This window comes from Xiphophorus maculatus, chromosome 18 (assembly GCF_002775205.1).
Source record: "Xiphophorus maculatus strain JP 163 A chromosome 18, X_maculatus-5.0-male, whole genome shotgun sequence".
NCBI lineage: Eukaryota > Metazoa > Chordata > Actinopteri > Cyprinodontiformes > Poeciliidae > Xiphophorus > Xiphophorus maculatus.
Window position 1 is genome coordinate 17,870,732 of NC_036460.1, and position 19,721 is coordinate 17,890,452.

Consider the following 19,721-nt stretch of genomic DNA (forward strand, 5'->3'; position numbering starts at 1 on the left):
GAAAGTGTAAAAGTGGGACCGGTTGGGGGTCACTGATGATGGAGAGGAAAATGAGGGAAGACATACTGACAGATGTGAGCACAATTACAAAGAATCACAGAAGCCACACACCCAGAAACCCAAGCAGACATTTACTCATACTGACAAGAGACAAACCAAGACACTCGGCCCACCTCTAGACACCAAGGCCGCCGAGTGAGCTCCGACTCTAATTAGCGACTAAACATTTCACACGAAGCAGGGTTTGCATCGGTGTCCATTTACTGGTGTCTGTCTCAGTATGTAATCATTTAAAGGTTGTAGGATTCAGATGAGATAATTGCTGGTGGGGTGGCTCTATAGGATATAATTTGCATGTGGTAATGCTGCAGCTTTAACAGCCAATCAGCCTCTGAAAGCGCTGTCAGAATGCAGATGAACTTCACCTCCTCCTATCATGCTTCTTGACAGCACTTCAGCAAGGCTTAAAAAAGTGAAATGTGTATGAAAGTGTATGTGTGCCTCTGTGTGAGGCAGTTGTGTGTGTGCGCAAGTTCTCCTTCAAATGGCATTGCTTGAGGCAGTGTGTGTTCCTGGGAACAAGTGGGGGTCATGTACAACTTTTCTATGTTTGTCTCAGGGCAAGTTGAAGTGTCTTTGCAATCATCTTGCATACTGGGTTCAAAGTTATGACACAAAGGTCAGAGAAAAGTATCTCTCTCCAAATGAGGATGACAAATTTTCAAGTTCCTACAGTATTTTTGTGATTCTCTGGCTATACATCTACTTCAGGGAACGCCACAGCTCCTGAACAGCACAGCACATATTCTGTTTAAACTAAGGTAAACTGATTTGCCGTTTATATTTATGACATGGGAAAAAAAAAAAAAAACAGCATAAAATCCATGCAAAGTCATGTGACAGAAAAAATTGTGTTATCATGGTCAGCTTCTTCCCTTGTTCAATTAATGTCACTTTATGCATTCCTAGTTAATGTTCTATGCAAAAACCTTTGAAACAAACCCATTGGAACTGGCCACATCCAAATTCCTCAACTTCAATTGAAATCATTGGTGAGAAGGTTGAAAGGTAGGCACAAACAGAAGGCTAATTTTCAGCCCAGTTAAAAATGTATCAGGTTATGCTTTAAAGTCGAATCATAATAAGGAAACTAAGAATTGAAGTGAACTCTTGAGTTCAGATATCCAGTCAGAACCACAGGAGAAACTTTGCAATGGCTTCAAAAAGCATGAGGTTACTCTTTAGCTTCCTAAGGCAGGGGTGTCAAACTCCAGTCCTCAAGGGCCAGTGTCCTGCAACTTTTAGATGTGCCTCTGCTGCACCACACCTGAATAGAATAATTAGGTCATTAGCAAGACTCTGGAGAATTTATCTACACAAAGAGGAGGTAATTAAGCCATTTTGTACCTGTGGCACATCTAAGAACTGCAGGACAGCGGCCCTCGAGGACTGGAGTTTGACACCTGTGTCCTAAGGGATAAGAGTAGTAACCACCAAATTATTATGTGATAGCTGTGTCAAGTTAAAGCAGCAAATCTGACAGTGGAAACTGGAGAACACAAAATCAAGCACAACCAAATCTACAAATTAACTCTGCACACAAGTTGAGATCAAAGAATTTCACCTGCAAGCTTCCAAAATACTGGTAGGAAATGGACAATATTAATCAGAGTATACATCACCTCTGTTTGATTCAGAGAACTAGAGGTTTATTGATTGTTTTATGGAATGTTTCTCAAGTACATACAAGTATTCACTATAATACCCTCATATTCCTTTTACTTTTCTAAAACCAACAGTTCACTTTAAGCAATCACTCTGAAGTTCCAAGTGGATATTTGTTTTCTTTAGTCTGCAAGCATTGAGCTTCTAGACATTCATTCACTTTAGCCCTTGGACTCTCTCTGCAGCTCATAACTCTGGCTGAAGTTGTAGAAGATTCAATTTAAAATGGATCATATAGGTTTCCTCTTCATATAGAGCAGCCACAAGTGGCCTTGGACAGCGGTTGTGAGATGGATTGATGGATGGTTAATGTTATTCAGAAGAGTTACTCTATTTTCACTGTACTTAGACTTACATTGTAGAACTAATTGCATCTTTAAGTCTTAGTTTACTTCAAAATCAAGGTAAAAATCTAATAGATTTATTGATGGGCAGAAAACAATTGGGACTTTATGTCTCTAAAATTAGAATCAGCACACAAAAACAAATATGGTCTTTGCTTAAAGCCACACAATGTACTTCAGATTAAAACAATTAGGTTCCTCAGATTACCTCAATTACTTTATATTTAAATGAAGCATATGCCTTAACTTTAGACAGGTTTTTTTTTTTTTACTAATTTAAAACATGTTAGTCCTGATATTACCTTTTTATTGACGCAATCCTAAATCCCTGGATGTTCAACTTGATTAAAACACAGCTGGTAACACATTACACAGCTTGACTGGTTGTGTGTCCTTCTGTTTAACAATCTGTAGCCTCTTTTAATTCCTTCTCAAAGCTTATTTATTTTTTTACAACTTTAAAAAGGAGTAAAGATGTTTTATGCTCAACTATATGTACAATATTTAACCTTACAAGATGTCAGCTATGTAGAAACCAGCTTTGGGAAACAGTTTTCATTGTTACTGAGCATTGCTGGTCTGTAATCATCTGTTCTCCTGGTGGATTTAGTTTCTATTAAATGGTGCAAATTAATACCAGCAGGGTATGGTGACTCTGAAATCTTAAAATGAGAATAGGACACCGTGATAGAAATAAAAGTTTATAAATATACATAACTAAAACAGGTTTATACTAAAATAATTAGTTATCCATTCTATATTCACTGGAGAAACAATGTCAAGATAATACTTTTTAAATTCTAGTCAGTTTAATTTGGCCAAACACAGAATTCTCAATGTATTATAGCTTTAACAAAAATCTCAGTGTAATATATATATATATATATATATATATATATATATATATATTAAAGTTCATTACAAGTAATGTCAGCTAAATGCATGTATAAATGGTGCACTTCACAATATATCATACTACAAAAATATTGCATACCTTCAGTTGGAGGACCAACTCTAGTCCTCAGTTGCTTTACCTCTTTCAGATGCATCCCTACTCAAATACACCTGAATCAAAAGCCTGAACTCCCTTGTCAGTATTCATTCAGCTCTGGAGAGGCCTGGTAACGAGCAATTCATTTGATTCAGGTATGCTGGAGGAGAAAAGCATCTTAAACAGGGGTGTCCAAAGTCGGTCCATGAGGGCCGGCATCCTGCATGTTTTAGTTCTCTCCCTGGTGTAACGCACCTGGATCCAATGATGGCTCATTAGAAGGCTTAAGAAGAACATTGACATGCTGAAAAGGTAAAACGTGCAGGATGCTGGCCCTTGAGGACTGACTTTGAGCACCCCTGATCTAATGGTTGCAGGATGGTAGCTATGGAGGACTTGACTTGGACACCCCTGCAGTTGAATTCAATGTGATTTTAAGCTTCATGTTAAAAAAAAAACATACAACAACCAGAAAACATGTAGTAGTATATATCACACTCGCATTTCTAGATCAGAGAAACAAAACAAAAATCAACTTCAAACATGCGAGACTCAGCTAAAGAACAATTTACAAATCCACTTTCAAACAAATATGGCTATTTTGTTCATTTAAAATACATTATTGTTTTGCTGATTCTTGAGCAAGTAAAAATGAAATATATAAAAAATCAGAGTAAAGCTATTTTCATATTTTTATTCATTTTAAAAGTTTAATTTTCTTAGCCCACTATCGGTTTTAACCTGGAGACTTTGGCTCAGTGCCTTAGATAAAGTATAACCAGTAAGCAATTTGGATTGATCTTTGGAAGGAGCACCTGACTTTCTTCTATCTCACCATCTAAGCAGCCTTCTCCTCTCTTTGACCCACCTGTCTCACGTATTTGTCTGCATGGCAGGTGGTGTTTCAGAGCTTGATATGTGGAGAGGGCAGAGAGTGGGGAAATAAAGAACAGCGAACAAGCAGATGGAGTCAATAATACAAACAATCTCATTAAGAGAGAAAAATCAATGAGGGACAACTATAAAAAAAAGTAACCAGTGCAACTCAATAAAGGAGTCACAGTACATTCTGAGGAAAAACAGACAATTTATGCACAATCTGATTGTGAGAAATGACCATGTTTTAAAAATAGGCCTAAATCAGCTGCTGAGAGATTTGGGGATTTATGTCATAATGCTGAATGAGCAGCAGACAGGTAATGACATTTACAATCAGACCTGTGCAGTAAAAAGGTGTTTGTGATTATGCATGAGAGGAGCCTATGTCAGCATGTCAGAAGATGGATGGCTCGTGTTTACATAATGCTAATATGCAGTGCTATTTAAAACTGGAAGCATCACAGAATTTGTTCAAACAGCTACAGCTGTGCAGCGCGCTGATCAATACAATCAATCAATTGCAAAAAAAGGAACCCTGCCGTCAGGGGGTCAACAGAAACGAGTCAACAGAGCATAGGGCCATAATCTTTATCTCTGCAGGAGAGACTGAGCATAATAATCACAGCAATATGAGCGTGCAGCTAGAGATACCAGATTCACTTTAAACAGGATATTGTAAATCAAATTATATACATAAAGACTGAGCAACAAAGCAAATTTCCCAAAACTACCAAAAATATTTCACATTTATTGATATATCTCCTGAAAAGAGGGGACAAGACCTGAATCTTTCTATGTGGGTTCTCTCTCACCAGATGTTAACATTTCACAGTCTATTATTTTGTTCCCTCAAACCCCTCTTTAGTTTGTTTTTTTTTATTGTTCAAATGTTCATTTTTTAGTGTATGTATATATATATTTAGATGCTGTATCTGAAAATAATTTCTAGGTGGTTTTAACATTCAGAAATAGAGCACAGTCTCTTAAAGAGCAAGTCCTGTTGTGGAATAATGCAGTGGTCCCAAACCCTGGTTTTCAAGTCAAGGCTCACTGTCCTGCATGTTTTAGATGTGTCATTACTGCTGCACACCTGCTTCAAATGACTGAATCAGTTCCTTAGAGAGCTTTCAAATCCTGCAGAAGCTTGTTAATTACCTATTTATTTAAGCCAGATGTGCAGCAGCAGGGAAGCACCTAACCATGAAAGACAGTGGGCAGTGAGGATCAAGGTTGGGGTCCTCTGATATGGAATATTGCTCCAAAAACTAGAAAACATTTTAAGTGAATCTCATAGATTTTATAGAACCTTTCCTTTTACACCTTAAGTAAAATATTTAAAGCCTTTAATTGTGTGAATGTTGTAGGCATTTACACTCTTGAGTTCCTCCACTTTATTTCCATCCACTTTTTCCATCTTTACTTCTGAATACTTTGTGCTATTTCAACCATTCAACTTTTATTATATTCTGCTTATTCAGAATGTCTTTTGGTGTTCATATATTCTACGGTTTATGAAATAGTCAGCTTTTGGTGATCCCCTTGGGCCCCACTGAAATGAATAAAAAATTCCAACATTTCTGAAAAAATCTGCTAAAACCTTTGCGCTCTTTCATACCTAGCTACTTCCACATAGAAACAGCTTTCAAACTTTAAAATATAATCATATCCTTCAACTGCATTTAAATGTTTTCGTATCTTTTACAAAACAAGGTTGGAAGAAGAGGGGGAATTAGGGCAAGAATTCGGATTGGAAGTGGAATTGTAAGGAAGGTTTGAAAGAGCGTTGGAGTTTGGGTTGCAGTTATATGCACTGCATTTTCACAGGAAATGCACATTTTCCTAGTAATTTTGATTAACCAAAATGTTCAGTTGATACCCCCAAATGGTCAAATAATTATAAGCTATATTAAGAATATACAACCAGAGTAATTATCTTGAGTTTCTTTAAGCACTCGATATGCCAAGCTGAATGAATCTTCCAATGTAACCAGAGCATCTGCTTAGCAGGAAAGTAACACTTTTTTGTTTGGCATTTCTGTAAACACAAACAGATAAATATGTGCACAGCTGATGGTGGAAAAGAATCCTGAACAACAGGACTTCTACATGCTAAGCATGTGTGTGGTGCACTTCTAAACCACATAAGATATTTGTATTATTAATAATAATTTGCTTAAAGCAGCTTATCTTCATACGACACTGAAACCCAAGGCACATAGAAAACAGTGTGATGATATTTATAGTAAACAACAAGTTAAAAGATATGAGAAAAGGAAAAATACATGCACAAAGATTAGCCGAAGCACCAATAAAACTGGCCAAAGTGTTTAACAAAAGTAGGTAATAATAAATATATGTACTAAGAGCAAATTAAAAAAACAGCAAAAATGATTGAAACAGCAACCAAAGCACCAAAGTATTGAAACAGGCTGCAAATTAAAACTAAGCTGAATTAACTCTGCACAGTGAAAAGATTAAGCACAGTTACATTTTAAGCATTTTCAATGCAAGTATTATAAACTCATTAATAAAAGGTATTAATTTTTGTGCCTTTAAATGTTAAAATGTTATCACTTTCATCTCACTTGTCACAAGAGGATTAGCTACTCTAACAGCCATGCTTATGTGTATAAAAAATGTATAACAGTCCAGAAGCCGGATATTTATGCTTTAAATCTTAAATAATAAATAAGTTGAACATGTGAAAGTACTTTTTATTCTGCTTCAGAATCTCTGCATATTCCCACTGTATAGGCTGCAAGTTAGCAACTGTTCACATCTGTATTAGCGTGCATAAGCATTCTATTGTCACAACACAACAACCCTGATTACAACTACAACCTCAGTAACACACACATGAATGAGTTTTGGTTTCTAATTAAACCAAAACTTTATGACCCAAAGTGACTGCCTAACCCTCCTATTTAACTTCATGAGGGTGTGCATGTGTGCAGCCATGGATAAGTACTCACATCTAGATGTGGCTGTCTGATCGATTGCTGACTAGCAGACAGCTGCACCCATACACATCTATCCCTAATGTGTATCCTCACAAGAACACCCCGACACACACGCGCTCACACGCCTGCGTGCACTCGTGCACAGAAACACCTGTCTGCAGCAACAGTCCACAGAGATAAGAAGGCTGACAAGAGCTGCAGGAGCCAAAGCTGGGAGCTGTCAGACTCATTTCCCAGAGACACCTCCAGGCTCCCACACAAACAGAAGCACACCTTCGATGACTGGTGACATCAATTTACTTCCTTGCTGCCATTTCATGGGGACCATGAATTTAGCAAGCAATATTTAAATGTTGGAAAAAAAAACAAGAGTTTCTAGTTTTTAAGCTTAGTCCCAAAGTACTTCTTCCTGTAAAATAACTTTCTGATTAGATGTTGAAGTTAGTGATTAGAAGACACCATCTGGCTTGGTTTCCAAACCTGTCTGGAAATTGTAATAGAAGGAGGAGAGTATCTGGGCTTTCTTGAGCTAACACTTGGAAGTAAAAATGAATTGGGACATATTGGGATAGAAAATACCTTTTTTTAGACTCAGTTTTGCCCAATGAAAACAAATTCCTTTAAGTTCACACAAGCAAAGGATATTTTAATGATACATTCTAATTTTGGACCATTCAATTACAAATACTTCACTTTCCTCCCTACTTCAGCTGACTTTGGGTTTTCCTTTTATTTTTTTCTTCTGCTGTTTTTGCTGTGTGCTTAAAAATCTGAAATAATGTCATTTAATTTGTGTTTGGCTTCTGGAAGATCAGCAGTCTTTTAGTAACTTTTAGGTTCTTAATTAACTTTGATTTCCTTTTGCCTAAATGCTGTTTTAATAGCTTTAAACTTGTATTAAGTCTTGAGATTAAGCTTACTTTGTCGCATTTTGTCTAATTTCTATTGACTTAGTGAAAGAACAGATTAGATTTTTCCACCTTAAACTTTTGTAAGGTTTAATATTTTCAATATGGCACCAGTGAAAATACAGAAATCTCTACTCACAAATTATTAAAGGGAAATGTTATTATGTAAAACTGACTTTGAGATTTATATCAAGTTATGATGTTCATCAAAAACATACCAAATGTTCCTTTTATTTTTTCATGCATGTTGGAGGAATCCCTGACTCTCCCATGGTCACTTTTCAGGGGTAACCAAGCACTTCCTCTCACAAACGCCACCTATTTCCACAAAGCTCCGCCTTATCATATGAATTACTTCTCAATCTAGTACTCTTAACAGTGGTTGTAAGCACTATAATGGAAAAGAATAATCGAGATGACATGTTGAAGGCGGACTGAAGCAGGAGCTTCTCAGAGAGACAGAGGCCCAATTTCACAGTGTCAAATTGCACAGTTAACTTTCTTTTAAGTCACGTTTGATAAATGCACATTTTTACCAGAAGGTAACCTTGCTACTTGATTGTGCTAAAAACTTGCACTACGTTTCAGTAAATTACATAATATTGCCCCTTTAACTCACTGGAGAGGTAAAGAATTCACAGTTGAAATTTATTTATGTATGCACTTTAATCGACTTTATGAATAATAATACCAAGAGATTTTTGGACTAAATTACACTAGTTTGAAAATATGTTAAATATTACTTCATCTTGAAAAGTGCAAACCAAATGCAGAGAAAGCTGCACTACCTAAATGTTTAATAGTTTTATCTACACATTCTCCCACAATCTGCTGTCCTTTTATGATCACCATTTATGATCTTGATGTGGTCTGAAATGAGAATGAATTTGACACCACTGCTGTACAATATAATATTTTATGTTCGAATAAATTTTAAATTAAACCAATAAAAATTGGCCTTGTCAGATCTCATAATGCAAAAAGTATGCTGCCATCTTCTTAGAGGACTACTCACTTATTTTTTTTATCACTTATGGGCTCTGTCACTTTCTATAAAACTTGGTGAAAGCCCTGAAAGACCACTATGATATATATCAGCTGAGACTTTATGAAATGGCTCTCACGGCATATGGAGACAGCTGTATTAAATCGAATTACCCAGACTTTACTGCTTAACATCAATGTTAAATGGCATGTAACTAAATTGACACATCCATCTCCTGTTTTCGAGGTTAAACATACGCACACACACAGGATGAAATGTGTGGAATTTAATGAGTGTACTGTGATGAATCCACTTAGTTCACAAGCAAAGAATCAATCCTGTGCGGTGGGTAAAGTAACTAAATCCATGACTGAATTAGGAAGGTCCCTGCTCAAACTGACATGTAGGATGTTTGATGTTTTCTCTTTACAAATCAGTGTGATCCTTTTTGATTTCTCAAACAAATAAGACGAACGTCAGAAATATGTGTTTGCTCTGTAACGGTCTGAATATTGGTTGTATTCAGTTACAAGACGTAGGCAGAGTCTAAAATTGTGAGAGAGTAGCTTGGCTGAAAATGTGTCATTCCTCTCCAGGGTTCCTCCACTTCATATCTAGTATGTTTTGATGATGGGTTTAGTCACATGAACAGGACTAGCAAACATAAAAAATAGAAGACTGGATGGATGAGTGTCAGGATCAAAATTATACTACTGCTCCTTTTAGTAGCTTTCATTTTACGCTATAGCGTGAAAAATAAATCAGACGATTATTATAGACACTGACATAAATCAGGTAGAATGTTAGAACAGCAGAGCTATAATTTTACTAGGACAAAACATTTAATTTTCAGCCTTAATTCAACCTAATTAACACAGGTATACAATTGTCATCATTTTAAAAAATATGCCACACTTACAAGGTAGCTAAATTTTTGTTTTGTTTGCGTATTATGAAACTATACCTACAGCAACTTTTTCTTGACTGATATGCAGAACTGTAATTTGTAGTTTATTTTTGAACACCATGTAGTAACTGATTATGAGGGCAACAACATTCTCTCTAATGCCAAGGCAACATAAGATACAAAATATAATTAATTTAGGTCAGCTGTGCCTTGAATAACTTTTCTATGCTTCTCTGCATGCACCATGCCAGCTGCTGAGAATGGGGAGAATACAGGTCATTTCTGCAGACATTTTATCCTCATCCCAGAATTTCATATAATTTTTTTGCATTTTAATTAGTTGGATCCCAGTAGAATGTGGGAAAAGAAAAATGAACTTAATTAGGGTTAAACAAAAACAGTTTAACCCTGGTGAAGAAGTGTAAACATCCTTGAAATAAATTAATTTTTCACTGCAGCAACGTCATTTCTTCACTAAGGGAGAAAAATCTAATTAAAATTAGATTAAATCCAAACAATTAAGAAGTAATTGGTTTAAACAAGGAGAAATTGTCCATTTAGATTCAACAACCCATATTAAGTAAATACAATCTAGGCATTCTTAATTAATATTTTGCATATTTAAGTTAATTAGAGCCCTGCGACAGACTGGCGACCTGTCCAGGGTGACCCCGCCTCTCGCTCGGAATGTTAGCTGGAGATAGACACCAGCACACCTCCCCTCTAAGGAAGAAGGGTGTACAGAAAATGGATGGATGGAAGTTAATTAGAGTGTTTAGGACCTTGATGAGTAATCCATAATTCCATAAGTTTATGTTTTCTTGGGTTTTAAATAGGTCATTAAACAGATGGGTATTTTAATTTTCCACTCCACTTCAAGAAAGACTTGCGTCTTGTGCTTCACGTGAGGAAAATAATAAATAAATAAATAAAAAAAACATGCTACAGGCTGGACCTCGCCCCTACTGACACCAGGGTTTTCACCAGAAAATTTGCTAAGCCAGGCAGTCGGGGCTCCAAGGCAGGCCACCAGCAGCCCACTGGGATTTTTGTATTAAAAAATGTTACTGGGTAATTATGTTACTGGAAGACGTCGGCAATGCTTAAACACACAACTGTCTTAAAAACAATAACCAAAAAGATACGCTAAATAAATCAAAAATGTTTGCACATCTATTACTAAGTACTCAGCCAGTGTATCTAAAAACACTGTAATGCTGCTCACATTTAGAGCCGACCCAAGGCGTATATGAACTAAGCAGCTGTTTAAAACCCCCAGGCTTTCTTCAGCCACATAAATGTTAACATTTAAACACAGACAACAGATATAGCATTTTAACATTTGTTTATCGATAATGTCAGTGCTGCTAAATTTTATTTAATGCTAATAAATCTTAAATTTAAACTTCCCGAGCTGGGACGTTTACTTTGTAAAAGTGCAAAGAACAATCGTCATAGTTACACTGTTTTGTTACCACAGCTACAGTCTGATAATATGAGTTTAATCTGTGAATTTGAGCTCGTGTTTAGCTTGTTTCCTGAGCGAAACTCTGTGCTAAATCTAGTTTAAAATACCAACTTTGTTATAATTTTGTCTTAGCCTTAAACTAATACTAAAGGCTTGTCTTTTAGCTACCATGCTGTCACACACTGGTGATATCACTTTTGCTCCTAAATATTTAATGACCATTCATGAAAGAAGGGTTGAAAAATATATATATATTGATTACTGTTTCTATTTTGTCCTATATTGGAATCAGAGTCAGTTAAAAATCTGTATAAGCAGGTGAAAGTAAAAAAAAACTCCCTATAATTCTCATAGGTCTGTTTCTTAGAAAGGGAGGGTGAGGAATATTAAAAATCTCCAAAGCTCATTGTCAGAGAACCTTTGGAAAGAGTTGCATCTTGGGGTCACCAAGTCTCCCTATCAATGCTTAGATGCTGCCTGTATGTTAATTGACTGTTTCAGAGGGATGTTAGGTATTCTGTAATAGCCACGCAAGTAAACATGGAGTTTGTTGAGCTAACTGGGACATTATTCTTTAGTTTGAACTAAGAAGGAGCTTTTTAATAACAAACACAAGCGTGTCTGATTGCACACAAGATTAATTTATGGAAAAGGACTTTATGCACAAGAACAAAAAAAAGTATTAATTACTGAATGTTGGCCTGAAAATGAATCATGATCTAAAATGGCATGACTCTGACAGACGAACTGGTAGTGATGCAGTCAGATTTTCTGCCTGTAATCTGTCTGTGCGTCATTGTTGACTTCAGTCTTCTGGCACACTGTCATTGACCTCTGACTTTTTATTGTATAGACATGTTTTTTTTCCCCCTGTCATTTGTTATCTGTGCCAATGATTCAGTGGGAAGCGTCATGCTTTGCCACTTAGCTCATTATATTTACCGATACAATGACAACAAGTGAATAATGATTCTGAACATTTCATAGGCATTCAACATGCTTTGCAAGTCTAGATTTTGTGTGAGAAGTTAGTGGATTATTGATCTCTTGTGGCTCTATTTTAATTATCTGTCTGGAGTAGAAAATTGGTAAGGAACTTATTTATTCTTCTAATTAATAAGTAACTAAATTAAAGCAGCAGATGACTCTGGAGTTCATATGCATATTTTAATGAACAGCATATTTTTCCTGCTTGCAAAGAGTATGAACTTGTATTCAAAAGTGTCAAAATACTCAAAGCTGTGAAAAGAAAGCTTTTATGCCTTTTTGTCAAAACATAAAAAGGCTGTGGAGCATAAAAAGAGAACACAAAGGGTTTTTCTCCTATTTCCTATAATCTTCCTCTTCACTCTCTGTCCCTCATCTCTCTCTTTCTCTAAATATCTCTCTCTCTGAATATTTTAGTATTGATGAGCCCATTACTGATGATAACACAGTGCAACATCAGCATCTTTCTCTCGCTTTCTCTCTCCCTCTGTCTCTCTATCCCTGTGTCTCTCACCCTCGCACACTAATCAGAGGTCAGATTACAACTCCGCTCTTGCTGCTGCTGAGCAATTGTGTGCATTTCTGTGTGAGCGTGTTTGCTCAGCAGGGGGTTGGGGAATCTAACTTCCTGGCATCAGTCCAATAAATTGCAATATTTTCAAAGCTGAAAACCACTCACGTACATACCCCACTGGCACACAAATACAGATTATGAGTGTGATGTGTGTTGGGTGTAAAAAATTATGCTCAATAATCACACAGCGGATGAGCAAAACATGACGGTTTCTCAAAAAGCTATTAGGACGCATCAGAAGGAGCAGAGGACAGCACAGCCTGTGACCCTTTGTAGCTCAAGGGAAACCCTAAGCCCCAAACACATTTAATTCAGAGAGCTTTTCTATAGTCTTAAGCAATACTTGCTTTTTTTGTGTTGATCTGACAGTTTCTTTTGAATGGCCAGGATCATTCCAAATTTTACTGCAATCCAGTCGAGGTGCTTGAATATAGCAAAATTATTAATATCAGTGGCAGAAGTTATCGTAAATAAATAATTGCAAATGCCTTCAGTTTTGGTACAGTACAATCAGACACCACATTGCATTGTCATCTTTACAATAACGTCCATATTGAAAGAGATACTGTTTTGGCTGCTGCAGTTACCTCTGCACTACATATGGCCACTACAGCGGTCAGACAGCCGTAAGACAACGTTATGCAGAGTAAAACCAAAATGTATCTAAATCTAATGACATTCAAAGCAAAAACACCACATAAATCAGGAGAATAACTGTCCAAGTTTTGTTTACACACAATTAACTGGACCATTAAACTACAAAATGAGATGGTGTCATAAGAAATTATTACCAAAAGCAGCAAAACATTTTATCTGTATGTGCCATGTTAAATATAGAGCTACTGTATGCTTAGATACAAAATAAGACCAAAAATTAGATCAGGAAAAAAGCATAAAGTCACACGCCAAAGCAGACACCTAACTGAAACAAGCTTATGAGTTTTCTATTGACATTCTCACTTGTGTGATTATATTAAGTGTTACTATTGGAGAGTGTATTTTGAATTTGGTTGTTGTTGGTAACTGTATCTAGATTGCTTTGCATCAATCAAAAGTTGCTTTTTTTTCCAACACCATGACACAACTACAGAGCCTTAGACAAGATTTATTTAGGCAAAGATTATAAATAAAATGGCAGACACTGTGTCTGCAAGGAGTTGGAGGTGTGAAAAGTTCATACAAACAAAAGGCAACGTGCATATGTCTAGTATATGATATTGTAGAGCTTTGTGGCTATTTGTAATAATGAGAGAATGGCTTCTTAAGCACCAACTCAAACACTAAGACCACCAGAATGCTTCAAAAAGCTTTCAGTTTTGTAGGATAAAATTGCATGGCTGCTCTCATTGCTCAATTATATCAGGTACATATTGAACAGGTTTGCATGCAATGCTTCTGCTATTTTGTATTTTGTGCAGGGCTCACGCTTCATTTCATGGCTTTCACTGATCACTGCCACTATATCAAAACATCTCTAGCATAAGGGAAACAGGTGAGACCAGCTACTGAATCTAATTGTATTTCAGAGATCACTGACATCCATGTGGCAGATTCATTACTCTCTTTGGTCTCTGGGTATTTTTCTGCTGGACAAGCCAACAAATGTTCAGCATAAGAAGCTTAGTCTTCTGTGTGGACTGGTGAATGAAAACCATTATTCCTCAGGGATTCCCTTGATTTTATTTAAAACCCATTAACAAAAAATTAAATAAAGTCATATATATATATATATATATATATATATATATATATTTTTTTTTTTTTTTTTTTTTTTTTTTTCCAATTTCTACAGACAAATTTGTTAAATCTTGATATACCAACATGTTGTTGCTTTTAAATGTTAACAGCCCGAAATGGAGGAAAAACACAAAGGGAATAAGTTTCATAGTTCCTGAGGGAAACGCTCATATATAAAATATGCACATACTATTTGATCTACCTTAAGTTTGAATTCATAACCACTCAGGTTATTCAAGAGCAGAAAAATCTATTTAATTACCAATCAATCTAAGCAGTCTACTTTATTTACTAACATTAAAATGAAAGTTAAGAAAAGGACCAGACATTTAACAACTTCTTTTTTTTTTAGCAGACATGCATCCCTAAGAGGCCTTCTGACAAACATTACCTTACAACATCAAATCAATGCTGGCAAATTTGGAAACAATAGTTAATGATTACCACAGAGTCTATAGGATGGTACTTTGATATGTTCTCAGCACAAATTGAGTAGACTGAGTCAGGATACAGCATTAGCCTGCTTTGCTGGAGCATTACATTACTAAGATGTGCTCAATCAGCCTTGGAATGACATCACAGTGAACACTGTTTGCTTACAGATAATGAAAACCTAAAGCTCTGTGTCTTAAAAATTGGAATATTACATAAGATAAATACAAAAAGGATGTTTTAAACAGAAATATCAGGCTTCTTAAAAGTGTGTTCATTTCTATGAGCTTGATGCAGCAATGATGCAGCTGCCACACAGCTGCATCATTGCTGTGTGGCAAGGAGGCAATAAGCCTGGGGATCTACTGAGGGGTGATAGATTATTGATTATGCTATCCAAGCTTATAGATTGCTTGGATAGTAGCTTTCAGGTCATCTGCATTCTTGGGTCTGGTGTCTCTCATCTTCATCTTGACAATACTCCATAGTTTCTTTATGGGTTCGTGTCAGGTCAGTTTACTGGCCAATGAAGCACAGGAACACCATGGTCATTGAACCATTGAACCAGGTGTTGGTACCTTTGGCAGTGGGGCAGGTGCCAAGACCTGATGGAAAATGAAGCGGCATAAGGACGCATGAAGTGTTCTATGATTTCCTGGTAAATGGCTGCATTGACTGTGGACTTAAAACAAACACCAACAGATCAAATAGACTGGGATCCAAAAATTGCATTTTTGGCCATGGTGGCCCACCATGATTATTTATATAACAAGCAAAGGTACATGACATACCAAAGGATGTATGTGCAGGTTGTGTTGTTTCAAAAATTTAAATAAAACGCAGCAGCCTACAAGGATGAGAGTGACCATGTTAAAAAATTGATGGGCTCTTTCACTACTCAGATATTTTTATCTTGAAAAAGATGGCCACAGTGTCACAATTTGCATTTTGAAATGAAAGTGGATGTTAAAGAAACACTATTAGAAATATCTTATCAGTGCTTTATGAAATATTCTGTTTGAAAAATACACAATTATAGTAGGACCATATATCCAGGTAAAATAAAGAGTTCCTCATCAAAGTCTCTATACAGAATGAAAAACATAAAATGAAATAAGCCTTGTAATCATTCCCTATATTGAGCTTTTCCACATTTTGATAAAAACCTCCCCAGATAGTGTTTAGTAAAGATGTGTCTCGAACCCTTTTTTAAAATACTTTTAATTGTGTTAACAATAACTGTTATAGCTGTTCTATTCGTTCCTTACTTTTTTAAATATTTGTTTCAATTTACTATCTTCTGTAATTATTAGTATTATTGACACACATTGTTCAATGTTAACTCCATAGGCCATCTTCATTCGCGTAATAGTCCATCATCTTGCTGGCATGCAGTATGTGTTGTTCTCTCTGCGTGCCAGTTTACTTGTTGGTTACCCCCACCCAGATTCACTAACTCACTCACGCACACCTGCCCTCCTCCCTACATGAACATTTTGACTCCTTTTTTCTGGGCAGACAGTAAATAATCTGAACTGTTCCTCAGTCTGTTCCTGGTCATGTCTCTCTCATTATCCTCCTCCAACGAATCAACTGAACTGCTAATTCTCCTTCATTCTGTGGTGCTGAACCCGCTTCAATGATTCAGTGCCGCAGAAGGAGAGAGGGAGAAAACAACACAAATCATCAAACTGCTGAAACTTTACGCTGGACTTCAAGCAGTATGGACTCTTTCCCTCTCCTCTCTTTCTCCCGACTCTGGGAACATGATTCGAACTAAAATCAACGCACTATGAAAGACGCACTAAAAGACTATAAAATGAACTAAAAACTTTACTCTCATCTGAAAAGATGACTTTGGAAGCACAGAGCAACAGTCCAGTCTCTGGTTTAGGAGTGGAGAGACATAAGGAGTGCAACATTTGAGCCCATGTGGAGGATTTGTTTGTATATTCCTCTTGATCCATTAACTCCAGCCTCAGTCCACTCCTTATGAAGCTTCCCCAATTTCATTTACTGATTTAATTTGACAATCTTTTCAAGACTGCTGTTGTCCCTTTTGCTGGAGCCTCTTTTTCATTCTACTTAACTTTCTCTGAAAATACTTGGATATAGTACTCTGTGAACAACCAACAATGATCTTTTGTGGCTAAGCCTCCTGATAGGGTGTCGAGGTCTGTCTTCAGGACCTCAACACCCTCATCTATGAGTCAATACTCTTCCCCATTACATATCATACATTAAAAATCCTTTTTCAAATTTGATCTTAGATAACATTCTAATTCTGGGTTTCCATTTTCTGTAAGCCATGATTATCAAAATCCGACTCCCCCTGATGACAGTGATTTATCTCTCAGCCTGTGGCTAGTCACCCTACAAAAAAGTCTTATTTTAGCTGTTTGTGTCCTGTATCTCGTTCTTTTGGTCACAGACCATATGGCTATACGTAGGTGAGAAACAGAAAAAAGACAAATCAGCAAACCGAGAGCTTCTCTTTATCTCTTTCCTCAACCGACAGACCGGATTAACACTTGTATTACTACAGATCACACCAGAATCCATCTGTCAATCTCCCAGCCTCTTCATCCTCCCATCACTCATGAACAAGAACAAGGCTCTTGAGCCCTCTACACTTGAAGCAAAGGCAGTTTAGAGCGCCCGCTCATAGTCTAGAAATGTGGCTTTATGACTGGAATAAATAATATATCAGATCCCTCAGAGGTAATTAGGTTATGTTAGAGGTTATATTGGCTTATAATATTACATATTTCAAAAGATTCAACTGGCCTTATTGTGAGTTACACCATAAATGTAAACAATTGCAAAGTTTTTAGAAAATAGCACACTATTAAGTCCTACTTAAGGTCTGAACATGAAAATAATTTATGGAAAAAGTGAACCCAGAGAAAAATAAAGTGATGAGCAATAGTTAACTACATGTATTTAAAAATATACATTTGCAGGAATTAAATGAAGTAAAAAGAGACAAAATCCCATTGAACTGATAGGAAACAGAGTTAAAGTAAGAGCTAAAGTAAGAACAGGTGTGAATGAGGCAAATGTCAGTGTTTCAAAGTTTTAAAACAAAAAATTCCATCATACCAATGATACCATTTCAATAAATGGCTTCATTTATTGAAATGACAGAGAAATATGTGCAGTTCAAAGGCAAAACAATTGTCTGTTGTAAATTTGTCAGGTGTCAGCGGGTGTTTAAAGACTATAACAAGTTTGTGTAATTTAGCATTTGCAGCCCTTTTCGGTCTAACACAGCAAATTAGTCAATTAAAAACAACTTTACCCATAATAACATGACTCCTTAAAGAAGCACAGCCTCGTACCTTAAAACAGGTATATTGCTATTAGTTATGAAGAGTGCTGAATTAGAGGCACAAACGTTATTTGCTCAAAGTCAGCCCTTGAAAACAAGTTTTAACAGAACAATTTTCACAGGCAGAATTCAATTAAGAGTGATTTATCACTTCAAATGGATGCGCTCCTGTAGGAATATTAGGCGAAGAGAAGCCAGTGTGAGCAATGTGACGATTTTCGGGAAGACTGAAAGGCGCGATAAGGTCACTGAATTATCTGTGGAGCATATTATGCAGAAGCACACTGACGGAGCATTTACAACCAGATCACAACACTTGGGTTCGTCAGTCTCGCTGTCAGTGGACATGATGACACCCAGCAGGTCACACGCACTCACACTACTACACTCACTCTGCGTTTGGCTCATGGTTACACGCCGTGTGAATGTCAGCAGAGCGCTTCTTCTGAATGTAAATACCTGAGCAGGTAAGCGGAGTTATAAGACAGACTTACATCTCAGAGGACGGAGGTTGGCTACGGCAGAGGAGCGCGTGTCCGCACGCCTGTCCCATCGCGCATCCTGCCCGGCGCCTCCTTCTCTAACCCGGCTGCAGTCAGGGGGTGGAGGGGGGGGAGCTGGCGGGAGAGCAGCCTGTGTGTCGGTCTGTCGAAAGAGGATATGCGTTTGGATGGGTAGATGATGACTGGGTGTGTGCTTCCTTGCTTTCTCTCTCCCGGTCTGCCTGCCAGCTTGCTCTTCTCTCCAGCTCTGATAGCGCGCAGGGATTGGTCGGGACCCAGTAAGTGATATTCGAGCCGCGGTGAGCGAGCATATAACAGCTGAGCAAAGAGACAGAGAGCAGCGGCAGAGAGAGCCCAGCCGTTCAGCACTACATAGATGCATCAGGACCCAAACTGAAGGTTCATACACGATCACTCTTTCCTTCCCTCTCATGCCATTTCCTCATTTCCAACCGTGGACATTAAAATGTGCTGTGAAAATTCAACTTTGACCTTGTACCTGTGCACTTTGGTTGCGCATTTTCACTCTGTGTTGCACACAGACACCGTGTATTAGGTCCGCGGCGAGACAAGATATGGAATTGATTCCTCTCCCGTCTGACAAATATCTCACTGGCTGGATCAGACGGGTTTCAATAGGAACCACACGCTGCTCCTCTCCAGCGTGGCAGTCATGGGAGGCTGCAGGTCTCAAAAGTCCGTCACATGTCCCTTACCATATAAGGTGCTTCCAGGCTGATAAAACAAACCTGGAATTTGACTAATAAAACTGCTGTACGACTTTGTATGCATTTAATCTGGATTTATTTTATTTAAAACTTTGTTTTTATATCAATAAACTCATACAAAGCCATTTACCACTTAGGTGGGTACAATACCTTCAGACTTGTATTATTCAGTGGCACATACGGACATTTTGGGGAGGACGTGCTGAAGTGGGGAAAAAAGGTCCTATGGAACCACTGGCTGCAAGTAGTGTGAGATTTATTA

General features: G+C 37.3%; 1 protein-coding gene across 1 annotated transcript in view; it reads right to left on the reverse strand.

The window, feature by feature from the left end:
• Positions 1 to 18,873, reverse strand: part of pde2a (phosphodiesterase 2A) — a 186,444-nt gene extending 167,571 nt beyond the window's left edge. The window contains exon 1 of the mRNA XM_023351166.1: positions 18,723 to 18,873. Coding sequence (XP_023206934.1) covers positions 18,723 to 18,781 — 59 coding nt within the window. The 5' untranslated portion in view covers positions 18,782 to 18,873. The remainder of the gene's footprint in view (positions 1 to 18,722) is intronic.
• Between the last annotated feature and the right edge of the window lie 848 nt (positions 18,874 to 19,721).